Genomic DNA, 23,096 nt, shown 5'->3' with positions numbered 1-23,096 from the left:
ATCTTCCTGTACAAGTGGCTTCTTGACGCTCAGCTTTGTTCAAGCCTCTTGACTTGCCAAATTGGTTTCTCTACGTTCAAAATAAGTGATTCATGAATTGGCCATTCACAAGGTAATGGGGTGATGAGCTAAGCAGCTATTCTTCCTGTAGCGTTTGGGAAAAGTAAAATGGTATCTGAGGTATGATTTGTCTTTTAATGGTGTATCATCACTTGTAGGAGGACTTTACAGATCCTGACAAGGAGCTTCCAATTGAGTCGACGTATGTTCACATCAAAGACACACCATCAGAAAAAGAAAGCAAAATCTTGATTTTAAGTGAAAGTGAAGAAAACATGTATACTGTTAATCACGAAAGGAGTCATCCTGCTCCTCCAAAGGTTCATATTCATGACACCCCTGACAGAGTCCTATCAGAAACTGTTTCTGAAAAATTCAATGGGAAATTGAATCACATGTCAGGTGATTCACAGGAAACGTTTGAAGAGGAGCCTCAGAGGCCCACCTCACTGAAAATTGCAGGATCTGTCAGTTTAGAATCCAGTTCCTCTTGGGAGGTTCTAAGTGACAAATTCACACCAGGTGAAGGAGGCATGTCTGATGATTCACTGAAACAGAGCCATGACCTTTCTCCAGCTATTCTGACAGATCAGAAAAATTCTGTTGACTCTTTTGAAGACTACTCTGAAAAATTAACTAAAGAAACCTCTACTGAATATGACAATGAAACTAAGAGCCTTTCAGCCAATACTTCTTCTTTAAGTCCATTATCTTCGACTTCAGGTATACTTACAGATGAATCTATAAATAAGGTAGAAGAAAGCAAACCCCAGACTTCAGTTCTTTTACCAAAAGATACCTCAAAACAAGAAGATACGCGTAAGTATGTTCTTCATCTTCTAAATGAGGAAATACTGAATATTCCACAAAATGAGCATACAGAGCAATCACCTACCTTTGAGACGACAGAAACTAACCATTGTTCACTGAATGGTTCTGATCTCAAAATCCAAGAATTATCTACACAGAATGACACATCTGATGACTCTCTCTCAGATGTACCTAAAAGTCCAGAGGATCTGGACAGCTGTGATGAAGTTGAGTCTTCAGCTGAAGTGCTGCCAAGTTCTTCGAAAGTATCTGTAATACCCCACGATCTCTTTTATTATCCACATTATAATGTTCCCATATCAGCAGTTTTGAACGCTTACCTTGAGCCCTGTATTGAAGATTATGATGCTGGAAATGATAAAGCTTCTTCCGAAACAGTAACAGATGTTTTACACAAGGAGGTCTTACCAGAACAGGACCACAAGGAAGATGCTCCAGAGCCAGACTTAGAGAATAAGCCAGATGTCCCTTCATCCAAAACAGAAAGTGAGAATGGCAAGGAAGAAACAACAGATATTAACAGTCATGTGAATTCTTCTAGTGAAAAGGAAGTGCCATTACTAGTAGAAGAAGAGTTAGAAACTGAAGAAGATGGCAAAAAGGTCACCAACCATCGAGATTCCACTATTCTACAGCATCCTGAGGTTTTTTTATTTTTTGTTATAACCAGCATTTCTTTGTGTGTACATGGGGGATTCATATCTGACTTAGTGGTTTTCATTTGTTTTAATTTTGCCATGTTTTGTAGAAATATGTAACATATACTTGGTTTCCTGTCCCATAACAGTTTGCCACAGCCCTCTACTGGAATGAATGGAATTGCAGATCCCTGAGTTCTGGTATTGAAAGAGAGAGTAATTCCTAATATTAAGAGTACTGCAAAAAATGTGAATTTTAATTATATTTAAAGTAGTTTGAGGCTCCTGTATGATCCTTATGCATAGAGATTATCACAGAGGGCATTTTAATAACTTGTAATGAGATGAACAGAAAGTAGCATTGCTGATGTAGAATACAGGCAAAGGTAATTTTTGGCTGAATCCAAATAAATTTGCCTACAAAAACTTGAGTAGGATAAGTTACATGGGTAAGGTGAAGGCTTTTCTACACTGAAGGAGAAGGAGAGGAGATTTTTGGTAATTATTCAATATATTGGATTTAGGCAATCTGCTGCAGCTCTTCTTGCAGACATTTACTCGGAATTGTCTTACATGTTTTTCAGTGTAGCAATTTTAGATAGTGGTATTCAGGAATGAGTGTCTATTTGATGTTACTCTGCATGTTGCTTAGACATGCTGGGCATGTTCTGGTCCTGACACTTACTAGAGTAATGAAGTCATTTAATTTGCTGTTAGCTTCAAAGACTAATTCAGGATAGATTTAAAAGTTTTAGCAGATTACTTCAAAGAACCATGTCATGTCATGATTCCTTACATAAAAAGAACTTACAACTAATTGTATGTATGTTGAACTGATGATGCTTTATAGCTGCATATATCCAAAATGACTTTCAAGAAATTGCTTTTCGTTTTCTTTAGTGAGACTTTCAATCTTGTACTACATGCAATTTAGCATCTGAGTAGGCTGCACCACTAAAATACTTGGAAAAGTGGGGAATCAATGTTGTTGTCTAATGCAAAATGTTTCTTAATTCCAACAGGGCATAGTAGAACATGTAGAGGATTTATCAATAGACATAAAGAGATCAGAAGAAAGTAGCAATGGGGAGGAAGAAGAGGAAAACACGATAGAAGAAGAAGACTTGCAAATCTCAGAAGCTGTCACAACTACTCTGTCACAAGATAAACTGGAAGAAATTGCTGTTTGTCAGGAATTGACCAGGTATTTCACATTAACTTTGTTTTAAATGCACCTAACTGGTACGAATGCCTGGTCTTTTGGAGTGTTCCCTGTCCGCTGGATGTTTCTTGTAGACTTCTCTTAGGAACAGTGTACTGGGACTCATTGGCTTCTTCCTCTGTTTCTCTTAAACACGTTGAATAATTTATTGCCAATGGGACTTGATTTGACTTTGCTATACAAACTTTGCTACACAAAACCCAACTGGAACCCCATGCATTTTGAACATGGAAGTGTTACAACTGTTTTTCCAACAGAAAGAGGTTTTTGTAACATAGATGAAATAATCTGTGTTTATTGTGACACTATGTAGAAGCGTGACACTGCTTCACTCCAACAGATATTTGTTATGATTTTTTTCTGTCTGTGAAGAAGTGAACAGCCTTGTGGTAGATTGACCTTGGCTGGCCACTCTCTCGCCCCACCCTCAGCAGGATAGGAGGAGAAAATAAGGTGAAAAATTGCTGGGTTGAGGTAAAAGCAGTTTGCCTCATTACCTGATGAAAAAAGCAAAGGCCACATGTGGAAGCAAAGCAGAAGGAGACAAAAAAAAACCCAAAACTCTCTAATTCCAGTCAGCAGGCAGTGTCCAGCTACTTCCTGGGAAGTAGAGCCTTGACAGGCATAGCGGTTGCTTCAGAAGACAAGTTCCTTAATAACGTGTGTGTGTCCCTCTGCCAACTTACTCTTTTCTCTTAGTTTCAATTGCTAAGCACAGCATCATGTGGTATGGAATATCCCTTTGGTCAGCCATGGTCAGCTGTCCCAGTCATGTCCCCTCCCAGCCTCTTGTCCAGACCAAGCCATTGGGGCAGGGGGTTAGAGAGACAGCCGAGGTGCTGTTCGAGCAGTGCTCAGCAATAGCTGAAACATTGGTGTGTTATCAGCACAGTTCTAGCTATAAATACAAGGCTTAGCGCTACAGGGGCTGCTATACTGATAGTTAACTGCACCCCAGCCAGACCCAGTAAAACTAATTTTACTCCATTCTTCTGTTCCCTCTTACATTTTAATTTAGTTCTTAGGTAATGTATTTGAGTGGGACATGAACTGTAATTTGTTGATGCTTATCACTGTGGCAGTCTAGTGAATTTGAGAGAATTAGAAAAACCCACTGTCTCCTTCAAGCGCTCTGTTCCCCACAAAGTCCCTCAATTCTTTATTTATAGACATCCATAAAACCTGGGGTATATTCTCACTTAGATGTCAATGATGTCAAAGATGCAAGAACCGTATCAGATACCATTTTTCAGAAAAGATTGTAATTTGAGCATATGGATTTTTTATTGTGGGTTAGAATTCCTAAAGCCATTTTTTATATTACTGATAAATTCAAGTCCATATTCTAATACATGCTACAGTGCATATTTCTGGTTTTGCATAGTTTGAAACTAGCATGTGCAATTGCAGTGGCTGTCTTTGAACTACAGACAAAACTTAGCTTTATGAATTTAAAAACTTTGCTTTTACATACATTTCAGAACCAGTGATGATGATTCCAACATTTATCTCCGAAAAAGATCTCCTAATACTTCTGAGGAGGTAAGTGTGTGCAATTTGCCTATTGCTGTTTCTCTATTTCTCTTAAACTCAAAAAAATTCACATACTGGAAGAGTCTACTCTAATAGAAAGCTCTGTAATAATACAAAGCCGTGTGACTTCTAATAATTTTAGTGCCAAACCCAGGCATAGCTGGAAAGCTTTACTGAACTCTCCTGAATAATGGAACTGAACCTTATTGAACCTTGAACAAACCCACAAAGAAATAGCTAATACTACAATTAAGTGTATTGTAACTATGAGGCTTAATTTGTCCTAACCACTTTACTTCTTTGAAGCTGCCTTGATTTGCTGCTCGAATTTTGTTTTTACATTCTTTGCATGTTCTACAGTGTGCTGGTCACAGCCCTGCAAAAATGCTGAGTGTCTTTGGAGGTGTACTTTTTAATGAAAGATTGGGCTTTTTCCCTTTCCTTCACAGTAGTGCTGTATTATCTCAATAGGAGCTGCTAACTCTAGAGGAATTTTGGTTGTAATGTGAAACTGCATCCTCAATGGCAGATGTAATTCATACTGGTTTCTTGAGAACACATTATACAACTCAGCTCTGGATTTTTATTTTCTAAGTCAGAAGGGAGGGACAGCATCAGTAATCCTGATATGCTCAGCACGGATAGGAATATGGCTCTTTTTGGCACAAAATAAGACTCTGAGCATCCCAATGTTCAATGAAATGGAGATTTCATATAGATGCTTTAGTTTTGCAGTGCTGTCAGAGCTACTGACATATATATGAATGAGGAAAACTTTTCAGATAAATGAAAGCACTTGAAAACAAACAAACAAAAAATCTTATTTCACATTTTTTTCCAGCTGTGTGTGTGAACCAGACTGCAGTGGTAGATGTCCTGGCAGGGAATAAATTTATAAGCACACTTTTATTTTATTTGAGCAAAAGTTAGACTTACTGTGCATAAAACACACACACAATTACCATCTTTGTAAGATGCTGATTTATTTATTTTTTTATATAATCTATTCCTGTTTTGTTTAAGGAAACCTATGCTGTAAACGAGCAGAAGGTGACAGATATGGGTGAAGATCCACTGATTATCAGGTGAGTGGTTCTTATTCAGAGAAGCCTTTTGCATGGAATCCATAACCCCTAGGTACTTCTAACAATGCTAAAAAAGGAAATTATCTGTAATGGTAGAGATTGACTTCATGTCTTGTGTAATGGTTCGGAGCTCATGTTTCCCATAGGTAACTTCTTTACTGCTTGATCTCCCCCTTGGCTAAAATGCTTTCTCTTGACTTGAGAGGAAAGCTTCAGCTGTCTAAGCAAGATTGTCAGCACTTTCCCCACATGGTGGATGTTTTAGACAAAGAAAAGAGTAGGATGACTTCAAATGTGAGGTCTTCAGACAGTGATGACTCTTTCCTGATTTGGAAGACTGTCTAGGCAATGTTTAGTGTGGTCAGTGCTAAGGAAATACAATACTTCAGTGGACTGGCCTCTTAGAGCACACATGAGTTTTTATAACTTGTATGTGTGTTTACTTTAGACTTAGGGTGATGGATCCTGCATGCAGAATGTCTATCCCTTTGGTATTAGGACTTACATATCTACGAGAAACAAGGATTGCTTTAGATTTCCTTTCTCAGCTGATACTGGTTAGTACCTCCCAGAACTTCTAGTTAAAATAATGGTTGCATGAAATGCAGAAAACACAAAAAAATATTATTGGGATCCAGCATCCTGGTCTCACTTATGCTTCTGTTAAAAAAAAAAAAAAAAGCATGAATATGTGTCACAGTTATGCCTGTTTGCAGACTGCTGATATCAAGCAAGTTTTGTGCAATACTCAGGTATATATCCAGTATAATATCTGAGCAAGTAGGATGCCCCAAGCCACAAAAAAGGACTCATTAAAACATGCCAAAAAACAGTTTTCTCCAAAAGTAGATTTACAAAAAGTCTACCAGAGGGTGATCCCTATGGTATTACAAAATCATAAAATGACTGTACCATCTTGTGCCTTTTTAAATAAGTCCTTTTCTTGTCGTTATGAGAGCTCAGTGGGCTGACAGAGTCCACCAAGCTTTGTCCTTATGAACCACAGCTGGAATTTTGGAAAGCTGGAATTCTGGATTTGTCCTGCAAAATCCCAACTGCTAGTTGGTTTCTCGAAGCCTTAGTTTCATTTTTTTTAATGCTTTGGTGTCTGACATGAGAACCTCTGAAAGTAGATGGCTTCAGGAAAAGGTATCAAGTCAGATATAGTGTATGAGTAAAATTGTGAAAGTGTGGTATGTATTGCTCACAGCTATGTTTACTGTTCTGGATATAAAAGGCATCATTTTAACTGATGGAAATCACCTTAGATCAAACAACTGTACTGTAACAGCATGTATTTAAAGTACCCGAGAATTCGTCCGGAGTTTTCAGAGGATTAATGGCTATGTACATTGGCTCCTAAGGGAGTGCGTTGCTGAAGCCCATTATGCACTTTCTAGTCTAACTTGGGCTCCAACTGACTATACTGAAATGGTTCATTAAAGGGTTGTCTTTTAGTCAGCCTTTGATCTTTACACTAAATATTAACAGTGAGGGGAGTTTTCTTCTTTTTCCTGCCTTTTACCAAATTCTCTCCTGTTTTCAGGAAGAAAAAGGACTTGGAAGCAAGTGAGACTCCAGCACCAACTCATGAAATTACAGTTGTTGAGCAGCCAGAGCTATTCTACTTCATCATTTTCTTCTGGGTGCTGGCCTACTGCCTTTTACTCCTTCCACAGCTTCTTAGCAACAAAGTTTGAGCTTTATGATGTGTGGAAAAGTAATGGATGGTGGCTGGATTGCTTTGTGTATCTGCATATGAATATGTTCCTTCAGGTGAAGCACAAACAGAAATGTAAGACCTGGTATTTGTGTTTATTATCAGGTTGTCCTCAACTCCTCTACTGTTGTGCTATGCCCATGTCTTGGCACATTTTATATTATGATAATTGTGTAAATATATATAAAAATTACCTGATTTAGTAGATGCAATTTTGTACATTTGTGCCTTGCTTTATAAGATGCTAAATAAAACCAGATAATTATCAGTAGAAATATAAACAGTTCAGAGCTCTAGTCTTCAAAAATTATTCTTCTGGCTTCATTTGCTTATGTAGGGCCTGACAGCTGTGGAAGAGGGGTGGTGTTGACTTGCCCATGAATCAGCCCACCTGAATAGAAATGTTTTGTCATGTTTTCCATGGAATTCTTCAAGAGAGCTAGAGGCAGAGCGCAGCTGCAGGTGGTGGAACACACCCCAAGAATTTATTACAATTCCAATGGCAGTCCAGTGGAGCAACAAAATCAGGTTAAGGGTTTTATTTGGGTAGGGGGGTTTGGGTTTTTAGGACTTAAATTAATTTTTATTCTGCACCTTCTGTTATAGAATAGAGTCATAGAATCATAGAATAGTTAGGGTTGGAAAGGACCTTAAGATCATCAAGTTCCAACCCCCCTGCCATGGGCAGGGACACCTCACATTAAACCATATCACCCAAGGCCTCGTCCAAGCTGGCCTTGAACACTGCCAGGGATGGAGCATTCACAACCTCCTTGGGCAACCCATTCCAGTGCCTCACCACCCTAACAGGAAAGAATTTCCTCCTTATATCCAGTCTAAACTTCCCCTGTTTAAGTTTTAACCCATTACCCCTTGTCCTATCACTACAGTTCTGTTTACTTTGCAGGAATAAGTTGGGTGTAGAGAAGTGTGAAGAACATACATGCCTAGGTGCTTCTTAGGAGGGATCATAAGGGAAATCTTAGCCCAGAAACTTCTGTACAGAATACCTGAAGAAACACGTTTTATATGTTACTGATGGTGGCCATCTTTGGAAAGATGTTCAAGAAGCCTAATAATTTACCAGGAACAGATACCATGGTTTTTAGGGTTGGCTTTTTTTGTTGTTGTTGTTTTGGGGTTTGGTTTTTTGTTTTTGTTTGGTTTGGGTTCTTTTTTATTTAAGCACCTCACTACTTCTGAGGCTGCTTCTGCTTCCTTTTCTCTGCTGCTTTTATTTACCAGATATGTGAAGATTTCTCTTTCTTGAAGGTACAAAAAGAATAGGTAACCTAATTTGCTGAGGCTACTATTAAGGTGGAAGTGCATGGTAAAAGGATTAGAAATATCCTTTAAGTGCTCAAGTCAATAGAGAAAAAAAAAAAAGACATATGTAAAACTAAATACAGAGAAATGTTGACAGCCGGTATTGACTTTCTAGTGTAATTGAATAGGCTCCTGTGGCTTGCCCATGGACACTGTTGAGCCGCTTCTGCATCTTGTAATTTTTGTCCACATAACGATCACTTTAGGATATTTGATTTAGGATTTTTTCCAGAGAAGGTGTACCCATGCATTACAGCATAAAAGGGAAATTTTCAAATTCAGTTTAATAGCAGTAACTTTTCTCTGTGTGACTTACAGTGAAGCCACTGTTTTGCATCAGCACAGTTTTAGTTTCGTAGCATGCTTTATGAGACTACATCGTGTTGCTGCTTCCCCCTGAAAATTCGTTAGATTAGTTGCAGTGTGTTTCATAAAACGAGGGGCTTCATAATTTACACTGTGAGAAAGTTAGAACACATGAGTAGAAGTTTTACATATTTTGTTTTAGCATAAGGTGTATCTCTGCCCTGGCTTAGTTTTCAGCTAAAGTGCCTGAGACTGGGAGACGTCAGATGTATAGCAATTTGTTTACAGGTATTTAAAACCTGTTTGTAGTTATGTTACCTGCTGGGGTATCCTAACTGTCCATCACACTTCATTGTTTTTTATAAGCTTTTTGTTTCCCTGGGATTTTTCTTCCAAGTTAGAATTCAGTAGCAGCAACGCATGGCAGGAGGTCTTGAACGCTAAAGATAAAATTCTAATTCTTTCAGTCGATACAAAACTGAGTTCTTTCCTATTTTGCCCTGTCACTGTTAACTAGAGATTAAAAATAAGATCTTTCATGCTTGTTGAGGAAGAGATCCAAACTTCCCAACTTAATTCAGTGTAAATCAACATAAGTAAAAAAAAAAGTTTTTCATTTTGCTGATGAAAATTTTCACTATTTTGAGTCATCTGATTTTGTGATGCATGACCTGTTTGTGCTTGTTGAATAAGACCAGTACTTTCTTCCAAAAGAAAACCTTATTAGAATTTTTCAAGATGCTTTCTTGAAGTAGGCTAAAATATAACATTGAAGGGCCAGTGCTTTTTCTCTGAAAGAATAAAACTTAATACAAGAAACTTTATATCCTTAATCTGAAAACCAGTCAACAGCAGGCTGAGGTACAGCAGCTATTTAATAGCAGCAAGTAGCAATGTACGTTAGTTCAGAGCAAAAGCATTGACAGCTCTTCATTATTTGCCACTCTTCAAAGGCTCATTTCATTTATGACAACTTTTTCTGAACCTTTTTCTTCTTTCTGAGCCTCTCTGATTCTTCCATGTTTCTTAGTCTTCATCAGAGATTATCTGGGGTTAGATTACAGACTTTTCATGGAGCTTTACAGCTATGAAAGTTCAATCAAGTAAGCTCCCTTCTGTCTTCCTGCTATTAAAATGAATCAGAATGAAGAGGTCTTTGGCTGTCTCATCTGAACAACTGTCATCCGTAAAGAATGAAAAAGCGAATGGGAATGCACTAATGCTGGCAATTTCATTACATAGTCTTTTCTTCCAAGAGGGAGAAACACCAAGGTTTTCTTTCTTACCTCCCACTGATGAACAGTGACTGAAACAGCAAAATGAGCAGTTTAAATGTCAAACAGCATCCAGCAATTGTCTTGATCATCATCTCCCAATATTTAAACTCATGTACGTTTTGCAGCCTATCCCATTAAGAAATGGAGATTGTTTCTTCCATACAAAATAGATCAAAAAAGTACTAAATTGGTCCACGACTGAAAGTTGCTTTCCATATTTGGGGTTGTTTGTGGTTTTGCTATAACAGAGGCAGTGGACCTCACTCAGCTGTCCCATAGGTAAGAATATCCAGGGTAAAGAGTTAAGATTGATTGTACTGGTATGGTCAACTGTGCATAAGAAGAGACTGTACTCTTCAGGAGTTTTGCCATTACTTCGCACTGCAAAAATGGCATCTGCATAAACAGCAGCTTCCCCCACTTACATTGACTTGTAGGCCTGCATCTCTTCCACAGTGCAAGATCCAAGCCCTGTGTAAGTGCCCTATTCTGAAAACATTTCTTGTTGTTGAACTTTGTGTCCTATTCTGAGTTAACAGTCTAAAAGCCTGATTGTTAAGCATTCACTATGGCAAAGCCTATTTTAACTTGCTGGCTAGAGGACTGGCTTGAAGTAGTGCAGGTTTTAAAGGCTGGTAGATGAACCATCATCAATCCATTTTCCATAACATACGTCTGAATAAGGAAGTTTTTCCTGAATTTTTGTCTGGGTTTTTGGAAAATGCTAAACTTGAACTGACTGCATTTGGTATTTTGATTTAGCATCAAATTCAGATACACAAGGGTACTGATCTGTTAAGACTGTTTCTAAAATCCATTGTTGTTGAAGAAATGTGTGGGTAGCAGAGTATTGTGAAGTGTGTCAGGAAGTGCTTGACGATCACTGGATAGAGGATTGTGTTCACAGAAGTGCCATTAAAGACTGAGAGACAACTATGCTGGATGGTTCAATGTTATTGTAGTCATGTAACTTAACTGCAAAATGTTTCATTGTGATTTTATTGGAAGTGCAAGGAAAATATGCTATTGAAGACAGAACCCTGCTAAAAATTTATGGGACAGATGTCTTGAGTTCAAGAAATTATTTAAACAGTCACATAATCTGCAAAAATTGAACACAGCCTTTGCCAAATTGTAGGAAATGATCAGTGCAAAGATAGGGCAAGCAGAGATTACAGTGAAAGTGACAATCACTTTTCCATGCCATGAATATTTTTGATGGTTGAGCTCTAAAATGTATTTTTATTGAGTTTCTAGATTGTAATGAATGTGTCTACAGAATTTTATGCAAAGCTTGGGAGTTCAGCTGTTTAAAAATGATTTTTTATATAGCAGTGATTATTTTATCTATATATTTAATAGTAATGTAAAACCATTTTAAGAGTACCTATAAAATTCTATGTATGTGATACGATTATTTATTAATTACAACTTGTGAGAATGAACATTAAGCTATGGATCGATTGTGTCATCCATTTGAAAACTGGAACTGCAAATAGTAGAAGAGTTTGTAATGAACAGTAACTTGAAAAATGTGGGTAATGATTGAATATGATTGTGTGATTCCTAAAGCTGCATAGCAATATGTTATTTTGTGATATTAAACTTTCAGCTACAGTTGCAAAGTATACTGAGTGATTAAGCTACTTTCTTCCATTAAAACTTCCTGAGGCTGAAATTTGTACCTGTTGGTATTTGGTGTGTAAATACACTTAAATCTTCTACATCTTCTGGAGGCTCTCGGTTTACTCCAGCCCACCAGAATGACTGTGACTTCTTTATGCAAGTAGGGTTCCACTGAATTTACAGGGGTACCATGCAATACCAGTGATTTTGGTTTTTAGGGTTTTCTGCATCAATCCCCACAGAATCAGAGCTTTAGAAGATTAATTTGACCAATGTATTTGGGATCATACTCAGCTGTCTAACAAGATAATAGTTATAATAGTGCATTATCACTTATGCTAGCTTTAAGTACTTAGAGCTCCTTCTTGCCAATCGCAAACTTGAATGCATTTAGTAATGTGTTCAGCTCCTCTACTTATGTGGAAGTCAATGCAACACACCTGTGTGCAAAGCAGATACTACAGGATCTGTCCTCAAGGGAACTTAAACGGGTTCGTAACACAGGCCAGGAAGTAGCTGTAGCCTCTGCATTGCCCTTAGCATGGGATCCCCTCAAATCCAATGTACACACACAGTGCCACTGATTTCAGTTAACCCCAGTATATAAATAGCATTTGTTTGCCTAAATTCTGCATGATCAACCCTTTCTTTTAGGAAGCTAACAGCTACTTCCATTTTCTATTAAGAGAACTGGAGCAGGGAACAAATGGCTGGAAGATGATGGTGAGGTTATAGGTTGGGATGTGGACATTAAAGTTCCCAAACCTGTACAGCTGAAAGCTCTTACCTTGATAATAGTTTGCTTGCTGTTTTCTATTGAACTCATAGGTAGTGGACCTCAACAGAAGTAAAAAAACCTTAAGTTTTGTTATTTCCACACTGCAGTTTTTTGTCAGGTAAATAATATCAAATTCTTCCGCTTGACATATCAGTGATAACACTAATTTACAGCTGCCCAACTCAGGATTGTTCACGTTCCAGGTTTGTATCTAGTTGCAGTACGGCTTGTTCCCACCCATGCCACCCCAAGATCATGAAGCTATTCATGCAGGAGAATGAGAGGTAGATGTATGATTTGGAAATGATTTTGAAAAGTCATAGTCTGAATGGGATGGCTTGCTTATTCTGTCCATTGCTTGACATGACTCCAGAGCTAACAAAGGGTGAAAAATTAATCCTTTTATCTTCAAGTGCCATGTCCATTTCAGGGTTAACTAAAATTGTGGAACATCAAAATACTTCTTCTCTCCTCTAAATGTTATACACAGGAAACTTCCTTCCATCTCAGTGGCACTTTTGATGACTCCTTTCCATCCAGCTGCTACTGCTGATACTAGAAAATAAGACCTGTAGTATTTTCTAACCATGAGGGGAATGTCTCAAGTGATCAATATACTTCTTTTGTCATGAAAGGTTAGAAGGAACAATACAAATAATTTTACTTCAGTGAAAAATACTAAAATCTACCATTCCAAAAAAGGATCGATCCTGCCCTGACTGCTGTGTTAGTTCAGGTAATATTTTATTCCCCAGGTAGTTTCATTACTTTCACTGGGCCTTCCTGGAATCTCCTTGATTCATGGAATAGATTTGCTCTGTGTCTGAGGACCAATTTGTACAGGGAGATTCTGATTCATGGCCACTATTAAGACTGTAAGAGAAAATCACTGCTGTTTACTTAGAAATTACTAGTTTGATTCAAATCAAGTCACTTTCAAATTCTATGCTGCTTACTTTGAGAGAAATAATGCAGTCACCTTTTTATGTCAACTTACACAGGTCAGATAAGTATATTTTTATTGTAATAAAAATTCGACTTCTTTTGTCTTAAAACATATTTCAGTAGGCATACCACTGTGTTATTATATTGTGCTGTATTAAATACTGAATGAACTTTTTTACCCTTCTTGTTAAAGTTCTCCAGTTTAAAGTGTACTCTGGAGGGCTAGTTTGCTAAAGAGCTAATGAGGGACTTCTTATCCTGGAGAAATAATTTATAAGGAAGGAATGTGGTATTTAAAATAAATGTTTCTCTTTGGCAAGTGGTGAAGAATGATAGTTATTTAAATGAGAACAAATGCTGGGAGGATTTGAGTGGTACCAAAAGATATACTGAAGGAGATGCATTTTAATGTACTTTCAAATACACTTCTTCTGAATGCTTTCAGTCAGTGGTATGTATTGAATGTTTGCACTTTGTTACTCAAAGCTAATTTTTGTGAGAAATAAATATATTATTCTTTATAGCTGGTACACTAGAAAAGAAAATGTTTTTAGAAACTGTTATGCCATAATAAGAATAGTATTTACTAGTGAATAGTTCCAATTTATTTTATAAAATCTCCGATTTTGAAATAAATGGACAGGCTTCCTGTATACAATCTGTTATCTGTGCTTTTGTCCTTTTCCTCCTGAGAAAATATCTTCAAACAGTTCAGAAGAGATCACCATTTAGTTCCTATTTAAAAAATATATATTATTATTAATAATAATAAATTGGTTTTGTATTATGTATAGTACATATTTTATATATTATATTGGGTTTTATTCATTTTCATGCCCAGAAATATTTCTCACTTTTTAGTTGAGAAGATCTTATTAAGTAAACACAGCAAATTCATAAAGTGTATTGTTTTCCCACTTACCCAAAAAGTGATTTTTAATTTTGGGAAGAATCTAAGCTTTTATTCCAGACAACAAACAGAATTAATTTTAAATTTTTATAAAGGTGAAGATTTATTAATTTACCGATGCCTAGAAATAGGCATTATAAAGGCAAGCCATGGGAAAGCTTACAAAACCAGTTATGCTTAATTACTGACTGTTCTTACAATTCAGTTTATCTGGTGTGTTTCTATATAAATGCTTCGACATAGGGATTAGCAGATTACTAGGTGCAGTACTGAATCCTGTTTGCTATGTCCTCCCCCCTACACCTTAATTCGCTTTGCAGTATATGAGAAAATGAAAATAAAGTGCAACAGAGATGCAATACAGTTCAGAATGATCCCCATGATGATGAAAAATATATCTAAACTGGATAGAGTATATGGGGAAGGGAGGAGGAGTGCTGCTTCTCTAAACATTTCATGGTCATCACGCTTCAGGAACTGTAAATATTATTCTGTTCCTTCTACAAAATCAACCACCTCACATCCTTTGTATTTCTCACAACAGCTGGAGTAGCTGGTGCCTGCCTGTTGGACCATCCTCTCCCACACCTAATCCTTGTAGGTGGTAAGAGAATATTCATAATGCTGTTGAGAATTTGGGGTATTTGGGTCCAGTCCTGTTAGCAGTGCTGACTTACTGAGTCATAGAATCGTGGAATGGTTTGGGTTGGAAGGGACCACCAAAGGTCATCTTGTCCACCCCCCCAGCAGTAAGCAGGGACACCTTCCATTAGATCAGGTTGCTTAGAGCCCTGTCCAACCTGACTTGGAATGTTTCGAGGGTCCAGACATCTACCATTTCTTCATTACTGTATCTTTGAAGTTTCTAGATACAATTTCAGACCAGTTACTTTTACTGGTGTTGCAAGTGATACTTAAGCGGATACTAAAGTAGAGAATAAAAAGGTTGTGATGTTGGGTTTTTTTTTGGGGGGGCGGGGGGGTTGCTCGGTTGGTTGGTTGTTTTTTTGTTAATTTCAGTTAATATGTTGCAGCTGACACTGTGGTTAGGAATTTGCACGTGGACTGTGGGGAGTGAAGTTCAAATATGTAAAATGGTTCAGTTCAGAACACGGGAGTACAGTAAGCTTTTACAAGCATATGGGATCCAAACTTCAGTTCAAATTCAAACACAGTAACATAGGAATTGTTGGACTTGATTCAACAGCACTGGGATAAAACTCATTCTGATAGTAACTGAAAAAATAATCTCCCTTACTCTTGCTGTGTAAACACAAGTTTTGTAGCTTAGACAAGATGCAGATGCAGCGTAGGAAACATACCCATCCGGATCATGGCAGCAGTGAAAATAAGCATGGTGTTTATTTCAGATAAAGAACTATATGCCAGTATGTGTACCCAGTATGCACACTCTGGCTGTGTAGGAGCCCAGACCTTCCAAGTATGATCCATGAACATCGCACATATATTCTGGTTGGTAGCGTGTAGTGTTCTCTCTTCAGGGCTTATTTTATGTGATCGATAAACAAAAGCCAGGAGGGACAGGAGTTCCTTCAAATCACTGGGCAGATACAATGAAGCCTTAGACTTCTATTAAGATACCAATATACAGCAATTATCTTTTCTTAAGCTGCTGTTTCTATTGATGTTACAACAATTATTTCCAGAAGTTAATTACAATACATTTATGAAATGCCTTCTAGTGCCTAACTCCACTTCTTGGTTAGATGGCACCCCAGGCAGTTCTCTATCCTTACCAAACCATATGCCTTATCTTGGAGCATCATGTAACATATGATCAAAGCAAAATGTATAGCTCCATCTGCTGTAAATACTTTGAATTGATCATTTTTGCATTACTTTTTTACGGATGATCTGTACTCTGGGGAACTGATTTATCACTTTGCTTGTAGTAATTTCTGCATGTTAGCAAGAATAAGGATAAATACAACAGCTAAGTATATCTAGACATTGCAAAGTGGTATTTCTTAGTTCTCAGGCAAAAAGCAGCATAAAAAAATATTTCAAGGATATTAGGAACTTTTGTTAATTATTGTATGATAGATCTTTTGCACTGTGTCACTGCAGCTGCTTGTGAAATGCAGAAGTCACATGACTTGATTAAGTCAGTGGTGGATGGAAAGACATTCACAGTTATGCTTCTGCAGAGCAATGGCTTTCCACCTTCAGGCACAGCAGCACCTTTTTTAGGCATTTGTCACCAATGCCGTGTCTCTGCACAGGAAGAGTGAATGAGTTGATATCCCATTTTCTATACTTATTTTAAAAGGTAAACCCGCAATTTAAAAAGGACACCACCACCCTCCATCTACCCCATCCTCCTCCCCTCCCCCCCAACACTAAAGCAGTTAAAAATATTGAAGTTTCTCTTGCACCAGGGAAAACACCCTTACTCGGAGTTATAAAGTCTGGGTCACTGAACTGTGAAAGTACACCCAAACCCCCTTTAAAATAGGTGGGGGTTAAAACATGTTTGTGCAACCTAACACCTATTTAAAATCTAAGCTCCAGTTTTAGGAATGGAATCTTTGCAAAACAGGCTTTTTTTTTTTTCCTTCTTCCAACTTCCTCCTCTAAAATCATACAGGCAGCTTTTTCTCATAATACATTGCAGGTGTTATTATTAGCACTGTGGTTTCAAATGTTTGCAACTGCTCTTTTCTGCAGTGATTCACAGCAGTGAACTGAAAATCTGGTAGCCAGACGAGGGGCTGTCTGAGAGGAATCTCAAGTTAAACTCTGTCAAGTGGAGTGCAGGACAGACACATCCTTTCTTGGCCAGAAACTTGAACGCAACACTCCGGCCCATATCTTTCTGGCAACTGCCAGTTCATTTCCAAGCGCATTATTGAAATAAGTGTGTGATGCAATAACAAAGTAGCATCATGGCTGGTACCAACAGGATGGAACAACAGAGTTCACCATTGTCTCATGGGAAGGAATCTCTTCAGAGTCCATTTTAGAACCTGGTGAGATGTATAGAGCCAAAAAAAGCATACAGCCTGGTCTCCACTGGCATGATTACACAGTTCTATAGCATGCACAAAGACAGCTACTTGTAACACAGTGATTTATTTTCCTTTAGTTGCAATTTTCCTCTTTTCTAACCCAAAGGGATTTTTTTTTCACTCTTCCCCAATAGGAAAAAAAAACAAACCAAAAACCAGAACACAGACACACACACATCCATCTATTGCTGATAGGACTTCTATTTTTTTTTTAAAGGGGAGATAAATGTCTGTTTTCTTGTTGCTTTACCACAGTTATCCCGTAGAGTAAAAAACAGTATTTCCAGTACTAAAGATATGGGGAAAGCTGTAATTTGTTACATTATTACTTATTCTGCTCTGGATTTTAATTAGTTGGGCTACTCTATTCTTTTCATCCAAAGGCCTGTTTGTGGTTTTTACCAATCACTGAATGCCAAGCAGTGTGAAGTATGTGCATTTTTTTGTATATCATATTTGATGACTTCATCTTACTTTAAAAATCTTTGTCAGAAATTTGTGAAATCAACATAAATGTCATTTTTTTTCTTTGGGCTTAAACTCTAAAAGTTACCTGTCACTACACAAGCATAGGACATATCCCTTTCATATAATGGAGAGAGGATAGTGGTGACAGAATAATAAGGAAGAGCACAAATTTTATCCTAACATGCTTTTAAATCAAAAACTCCTCCCAGCAGGCAGACTCAGGGGGGAAGTAACTGTGGAGAAAGATACTCTTTTTTTTATGTATCAAAATAACTTCCAGAATTCTCCTGGCATTAATTTGTTTTGTTTTCTGTGTTTTAAGTATTCTGCTTGCCTTCTCTTTGAACCTACTTGAATTGGATAAAATTCATTATTTAATCATGGCCTGCAGAGGATTAGGGAGGGTTTCTCTCTGCTCTATTTTATGTTAGAAAAATCAAGAATGCCAATTTCCTTCAGCACTTCAGCAAAAATTGGAAAAATAGACTCATATGCTCTGACAGCTCCCACTGGATAAGACTGAACAGCTGCTCCTCTTCCTAAGCATTTGTCACAGTATATAATTATTCTTCCATCCATACAAACCAGAAGGATGCCCCTTCGATGCTATAAAAATACCTAATGCTGTAATATTTAACAACATGGGCATTACAGAAGACATGCTCTAAATAGCAATAGAAGTTTGAGCCAAGAAAAAAACTTAATTTGATAATACCATGGGCCTCTATATCACTCTTAATATGAAATAATTTTACTAAGGTTGGTTTAAATGAACCGCAGAGTGCTCCACCTAGCTTTCTCTCACACTGATTTTGTAGGCACAGTTATATGAAGGAAGACATTAAGTCCCTGACAGAGTACAGAGGAATGAGGGAGGCAAGACCTACAGTGACAGATCTTCTGTTGCATACACACTGCCTTCAGCACAGCTTGAAAGGAGAGTGGCTGGCCAGAAATGGCCTTGTATTGCATTTATGGTTGTAGTCTTCCTCTTTAGTGGGCAACAAGGACAATCTCCAGTCCCTGTGCAAGTTTATGTGACCTCTCCATACAGAGAGGATAATCTGAAGATCCAAACACTGACACACATTCACTGACATTGCAAAAAATGAGTGCAATCCATTGAAGAACAGCATGATTTCAATCAGATGCAGTTTTTTCATGGTCACTTCCAAATACAGCTCTTCAGGATGAAGCAGAATAAGGGGTTATACGTAACTTTCGTTGACCTCACCAAAGCTTTTGACACTGTGAGCAGGAAAGGCTTGTGGCTGATCTTAGAAAGATTAGGTTGTCCCCCCAAGTTCCTCAAAATGATTATTCTATTACATGAGGACCAGCAAGGCCAAGTCAGGTATGGTGATGCACTCTCTGAGCCTTTCCCAATAACCAATGGTGTGAAACAAGGTTGTGTTCTCGCAATGACCTTATTCACAATCTTCTTCAGCCTGACGCTCCAAAGGGCTACAGCAGACCTCGACGAACAAGACGGCATTTATATTTGATATTGTACCGATGGTAGCCTATTCAATCTAAGGCGACTGAAGGCCCACACTAAGACCCTAAACCATCTTGTCCGTGAACTGCTCTTTGCTGATGATGCCGCCCTCGTTGCCCACACAGAAGCAGCTCTGCAGCGTTTAACATCTTGCTTTGTGGAGGTGGCTGAGGTTTTTGGGCTGGAAGTCAGCTTGAATAAGACAGTAGTCCTCTACCAACCTGCACCCCAAGAAGATTATCGCCATCCCCATATTACCATCGGCGAGTCAGACCTTAAGACAGTTCAGCAGTTCAGCTATCTGGGAAGCACCATTTCCTCGGATGCCACGATCGACAAAGAGATAGACAACAGAATAGCAAAGGCATATAGAGCCTTTGGAAAACTCCATAAAAGAGTCTGGTGTAATAAACACCTGAAGAAAAGTACAAAGGTCAGTGTCTACAGAGCCATTGTATTGTCTACTCTTTTATATGGGTCTGAATCATGGGTCATCTACCGTCATCACCTGCGACTCCTGGAACGCTGTCATCAGCGCTGCCTCCGTACAATTCTAAACATCCATTGGACTGACTACGTGTCTAATGTCACTGTCCTCAAAGAGGCAGGGATCACCAGCATCGAGGCCATATTGCTGAAATTGCAGCTGCGCTGGGCAGGGCACATCTCTAGAATGAAGGATCACCGCCTCCCCAAGATCGTGTTTTACGGTGAACTTGCCACCGGTAGCTGCAAGAGAGGTGCCCCAAAGAAGAGATATAAGGACTCCCTGAAACAATACCTTAGCCTTGGCCATATTGACTACCATCAGTGGTCCACCTTGGCCTCCAATCGGGAGACTTGGAGGCACACCATACATAATGCCGCTGACTCCTTTGAGAGTTCACGAAGAACTAGTCTCGAGGAGAAAAGACAACGCAGGAAGAATCGTGCCCCACCTGTTCCACCCAAGGAGACCTTCTGCTGTGCTTTTTGTAGCCGGATTTGCCTATCCCACATTGGCCTTCTTAGTCATCAGCGCGCTTGTAGTAAGTGTGGGTAAAAGCCCTTCCCAAATCTTCGTTTGCGAAGTCAAGCCATGAACTATTGTAACTGACAGGTAGATATTCAGGTGAATGATTCCCCTCTGGTTCCATAAGCTGCCATTTATTTGGGGATATGATTACTGCCTTCATCTCTCTAATGACTGATCAAGACTTACACTAGGCCAAGGAACTTTCATAAGAGTAACAGAATCATAGAATGGCTTGAGCTGGAAGGGACCTTAAAGATTATGTAGTTCCAACCCTCCTGCCATGGGTAGGGACACCTCCCACCAGGTCAGGCTGCTAAAAGCCCTGTCCAACCTGGTCTTGAACACCTCCAAAGAGGGAACATCCACAACTTCTCCAGGCAACCTGTTCCAGTGCCTCACCACCCTCATAGTAAAGATTTTCTTCCTAATACCTACATCTTCCCTCTGTCAGCTTAAAGCCACTCCCCTTGTCCTACCACTACATGCCCTTGTAAGAAGTCCCTCCCCAGATTTCTTATAGGCTCCCTTTAGGTACTGGAAGGCTGTTCTAAGGTCTCCCCAGAGCCTTCTCTTATCCAGGCTGAACAAGCTCAGCTCTCTCAGCCTGTCTTCATAAGAGAGGTGCTCCAGCCCTCTGATTTGTGGACTCCTCTGGACTTGCTCCAACAGGTCCACATCCTTCTTATGCTGGGGGACCAAGGCTGGATGCAGCATTGAAGGTGGGGTCTCACAAGAGCAGAGTAGAGGAGCAGGATCACCTCCTTCAACCTGACCTGGTCACGCTCCTTTTGATGCAGCCCAGGTTGGCCTTCTGGGCTGCAAGTGCACACTGCCGACTTATGTTCAGTTTCTTATTGACCAACACCCCTAAGTCCTTCTCCACATGACTGTTCTGAACCTCTTCCCTGCCCAACCTGTAGCTGTGCCTGGGATTGTCCCAGCCCAGGTTTAGGACCTTGAACTTGGCCTTGTTGAACTCCATGAGGTTGGCACTGGCCCACCTCTCAAGCCTGTCAAGGTCCCTCTGAATGGCATCCCTTCTCTCCAGCACACTGATCACACCACACGGTTTGGTGTCATCAGCAAACTTGATAAAGACACAGTCCCACTGCCCATGTTGCTGACAAAGGGCCAGTCCCAGTATGGACCCTGACACTGCATGTCACTGGTCTCACTTGGGCATCGAGTCATTGTCCACAATTCTCTAGATGTGACCATCAAGCCGATTCCTTATCCACCGAGTGGTCTGTTCATCAATTCCATGCGTCTCCAGTTTAGAGACAAGGATGTTTTGCGGGACATCGTCTTGCAGAAGTCCAGGTAATGTCTCACCTTTTGTGTGTGATTTCAAACTCCACATTTTCAAGAATTACCCATTTCATTGCTTGCCCACAGCATCTATCTGGTCCAGGCTGTGTCTATGGATCTAAGTCATGCAGTAAGGAAGTCTGCAGGTTTGGTTATTAGCTACATTTCTGTGAGGAGGGCTCAGTTTTCTCACCAGTCACAAAGAGAATGATGTTGGTAGGTGATGCCATGGGAGGTGGGAATGATGGAATTAGAATTAACTGAGATTGGAATTAAAAAACCCTGCAAGGTACCTCCACATGTGCTAGCTCTTGTAAACTGATTCACTCCAGCACTACGTCCTATGTTAGTGACCAGTTATTCACACTTACACCTGAACCTTCTACATCAAGTGTTCCATGGCAGTCCTGTAAGAGCCTTCTCATTGTCTTACATTTCTCCCGTTTCCTAAAGATGCAGCTTCCAGACTTCTATGTCAGTTGTAATGAAAATAAAAGCTGGAAAATGGCAGCATTAGAGACGTAAGAGAATTATGTTTCCCTGTTTCGGCATCACATGTTTCCCTCTGGTTCTTCATCTGTGGCTGAAGGGTTTGATAGCAGAAAAGAGTTACCCTACATCAGCTGTTTAATCTGGGCACTTAAAAAAGTGGTTTAAGTGTTTAGCTGTTTAAAGGGCACTTAAAAATAAAATAGCAGAAAGGAATGTCACTCAAACAAGTGAGTGTTGACAAGGAACTGGAGTAAGACTCCTCACTGGAGTGAGGTCCAGCTAGTCAAAACCCTACCTTAAACAATGGCAAAAGCAGATGCTGCTTGGGGAGTACACAAATTCTCCCCCTGGGGAGTACCAGGGATGGAGCATTCACAACTTCCTGGGCAACCCATTCCAGTGCCTCACCACCCTTACAGTAAAGAACTTTTTCCTTACATCCAATCTCAACTTCCCCTGTTTAAGTTTTAACCCGTTACCCCTTGTCCTATCACTATAGTCCCTAATGAAGAGTCCCTCCCCAGCATCCTTATAGGCCCCCTTCATATACTAGAAGGGTTCTATGAGGTCTCTCTCTGCCACCTTCTGGGCTTAGCACCAGCAAGAGCTGAGCGCGCCAGCTCCCTGGTAGAAAAGCAGCACTTTGCCTTTGGCAGGAAGGCCATTCCTGATGGAAATGACCGCCGGCAAGTATGGAAAGTTGGGATCTTGTTACACAGCGATCACCCAGCACGGTTCTGCTCAGACGCTGCCAAAAGGATCGCCTTTCTCCTAGGGCTTGTCTTAAGCCCCACGTTAGGCGAGCTCCGCGAGCTCGGCGACCTCTTGCCTTCGTGGGAAGAGCGCTACCCTGGAGGTGGCCACGGCAGCTCCACCCCCCTCAAGATGGCGGGTACAGCCTCCACAGCCTCAGCGCTGCCGCCCGCCGCTCCCGCGCTCGCGAGACCCGTCCCAGCGCGTGCGCGGGGATAGCGCTAGGGCCCGAGAGCCTGGCAGTCCTCCGGTGGGGGGAAGGGAGTGCGCACGCAC

At 39.7% G+C, this 23,096-nt stretch overlaps 1 protein-coding gene across 2 annotated transcripts in view; it reads left to right on the top strand.

Annotated features, from left to right (window-relative positions):
* The window catches only part of CLMN (calmin), a 72,864-nt gene extending 65,485 nt beyond the window's left edge, over positions 1–7,379 (top strand). For both annotated transcript variants that reach the window (XM_061348886.1, XM_061348887.1), the window contains exons 9-13: positions 219–1,535; positions 2,552–2,733; positions 4,233–4,293; positions 5,308–5,369; positions 6,916–7,379. In XM_061348886.1, coding sequence (XP_061204870.1) covers positions 219–1,535; positions 2,552–2,733; positions 4,233–4,293; positions 5,308–5,369; positions 6,916–7,069 — 1,776 coding nt within the window. In that variant the 3' untranslated portion in view covers positions 7,070–7,379. The remainder of the gene's footprint in view (positions 1–218; positions 1,536–2,551; positions 2,734–4,232; positions 4,294–5,307; positions 5,370–6,915) is intronic.
* The last annotated feature ends 15,717 nt before the right edge of the window (positions 7,380–23,096 follow it).

This window comes from Neopsephotus bourkii, unplaced genomic scaffold, assembly GCF_033783945.1.
Source record: "Neopsephotus bourkii isolate Nb327-2 ecotype Australia unplaced genomic scaffold, CSIRO-AGI_Nbou_v1 NB_372, whole genome shotgun sequence".
Lineage (NCBI taxonomy): Eukaryota > Metazoa > Chordata > Aves > Psittaciformes > Psittacidae > Neopsephotus > Neopsephotus bourkii.
This window is presented reverse-complemented; position numbering and strand designations above follow the sequence as displayed.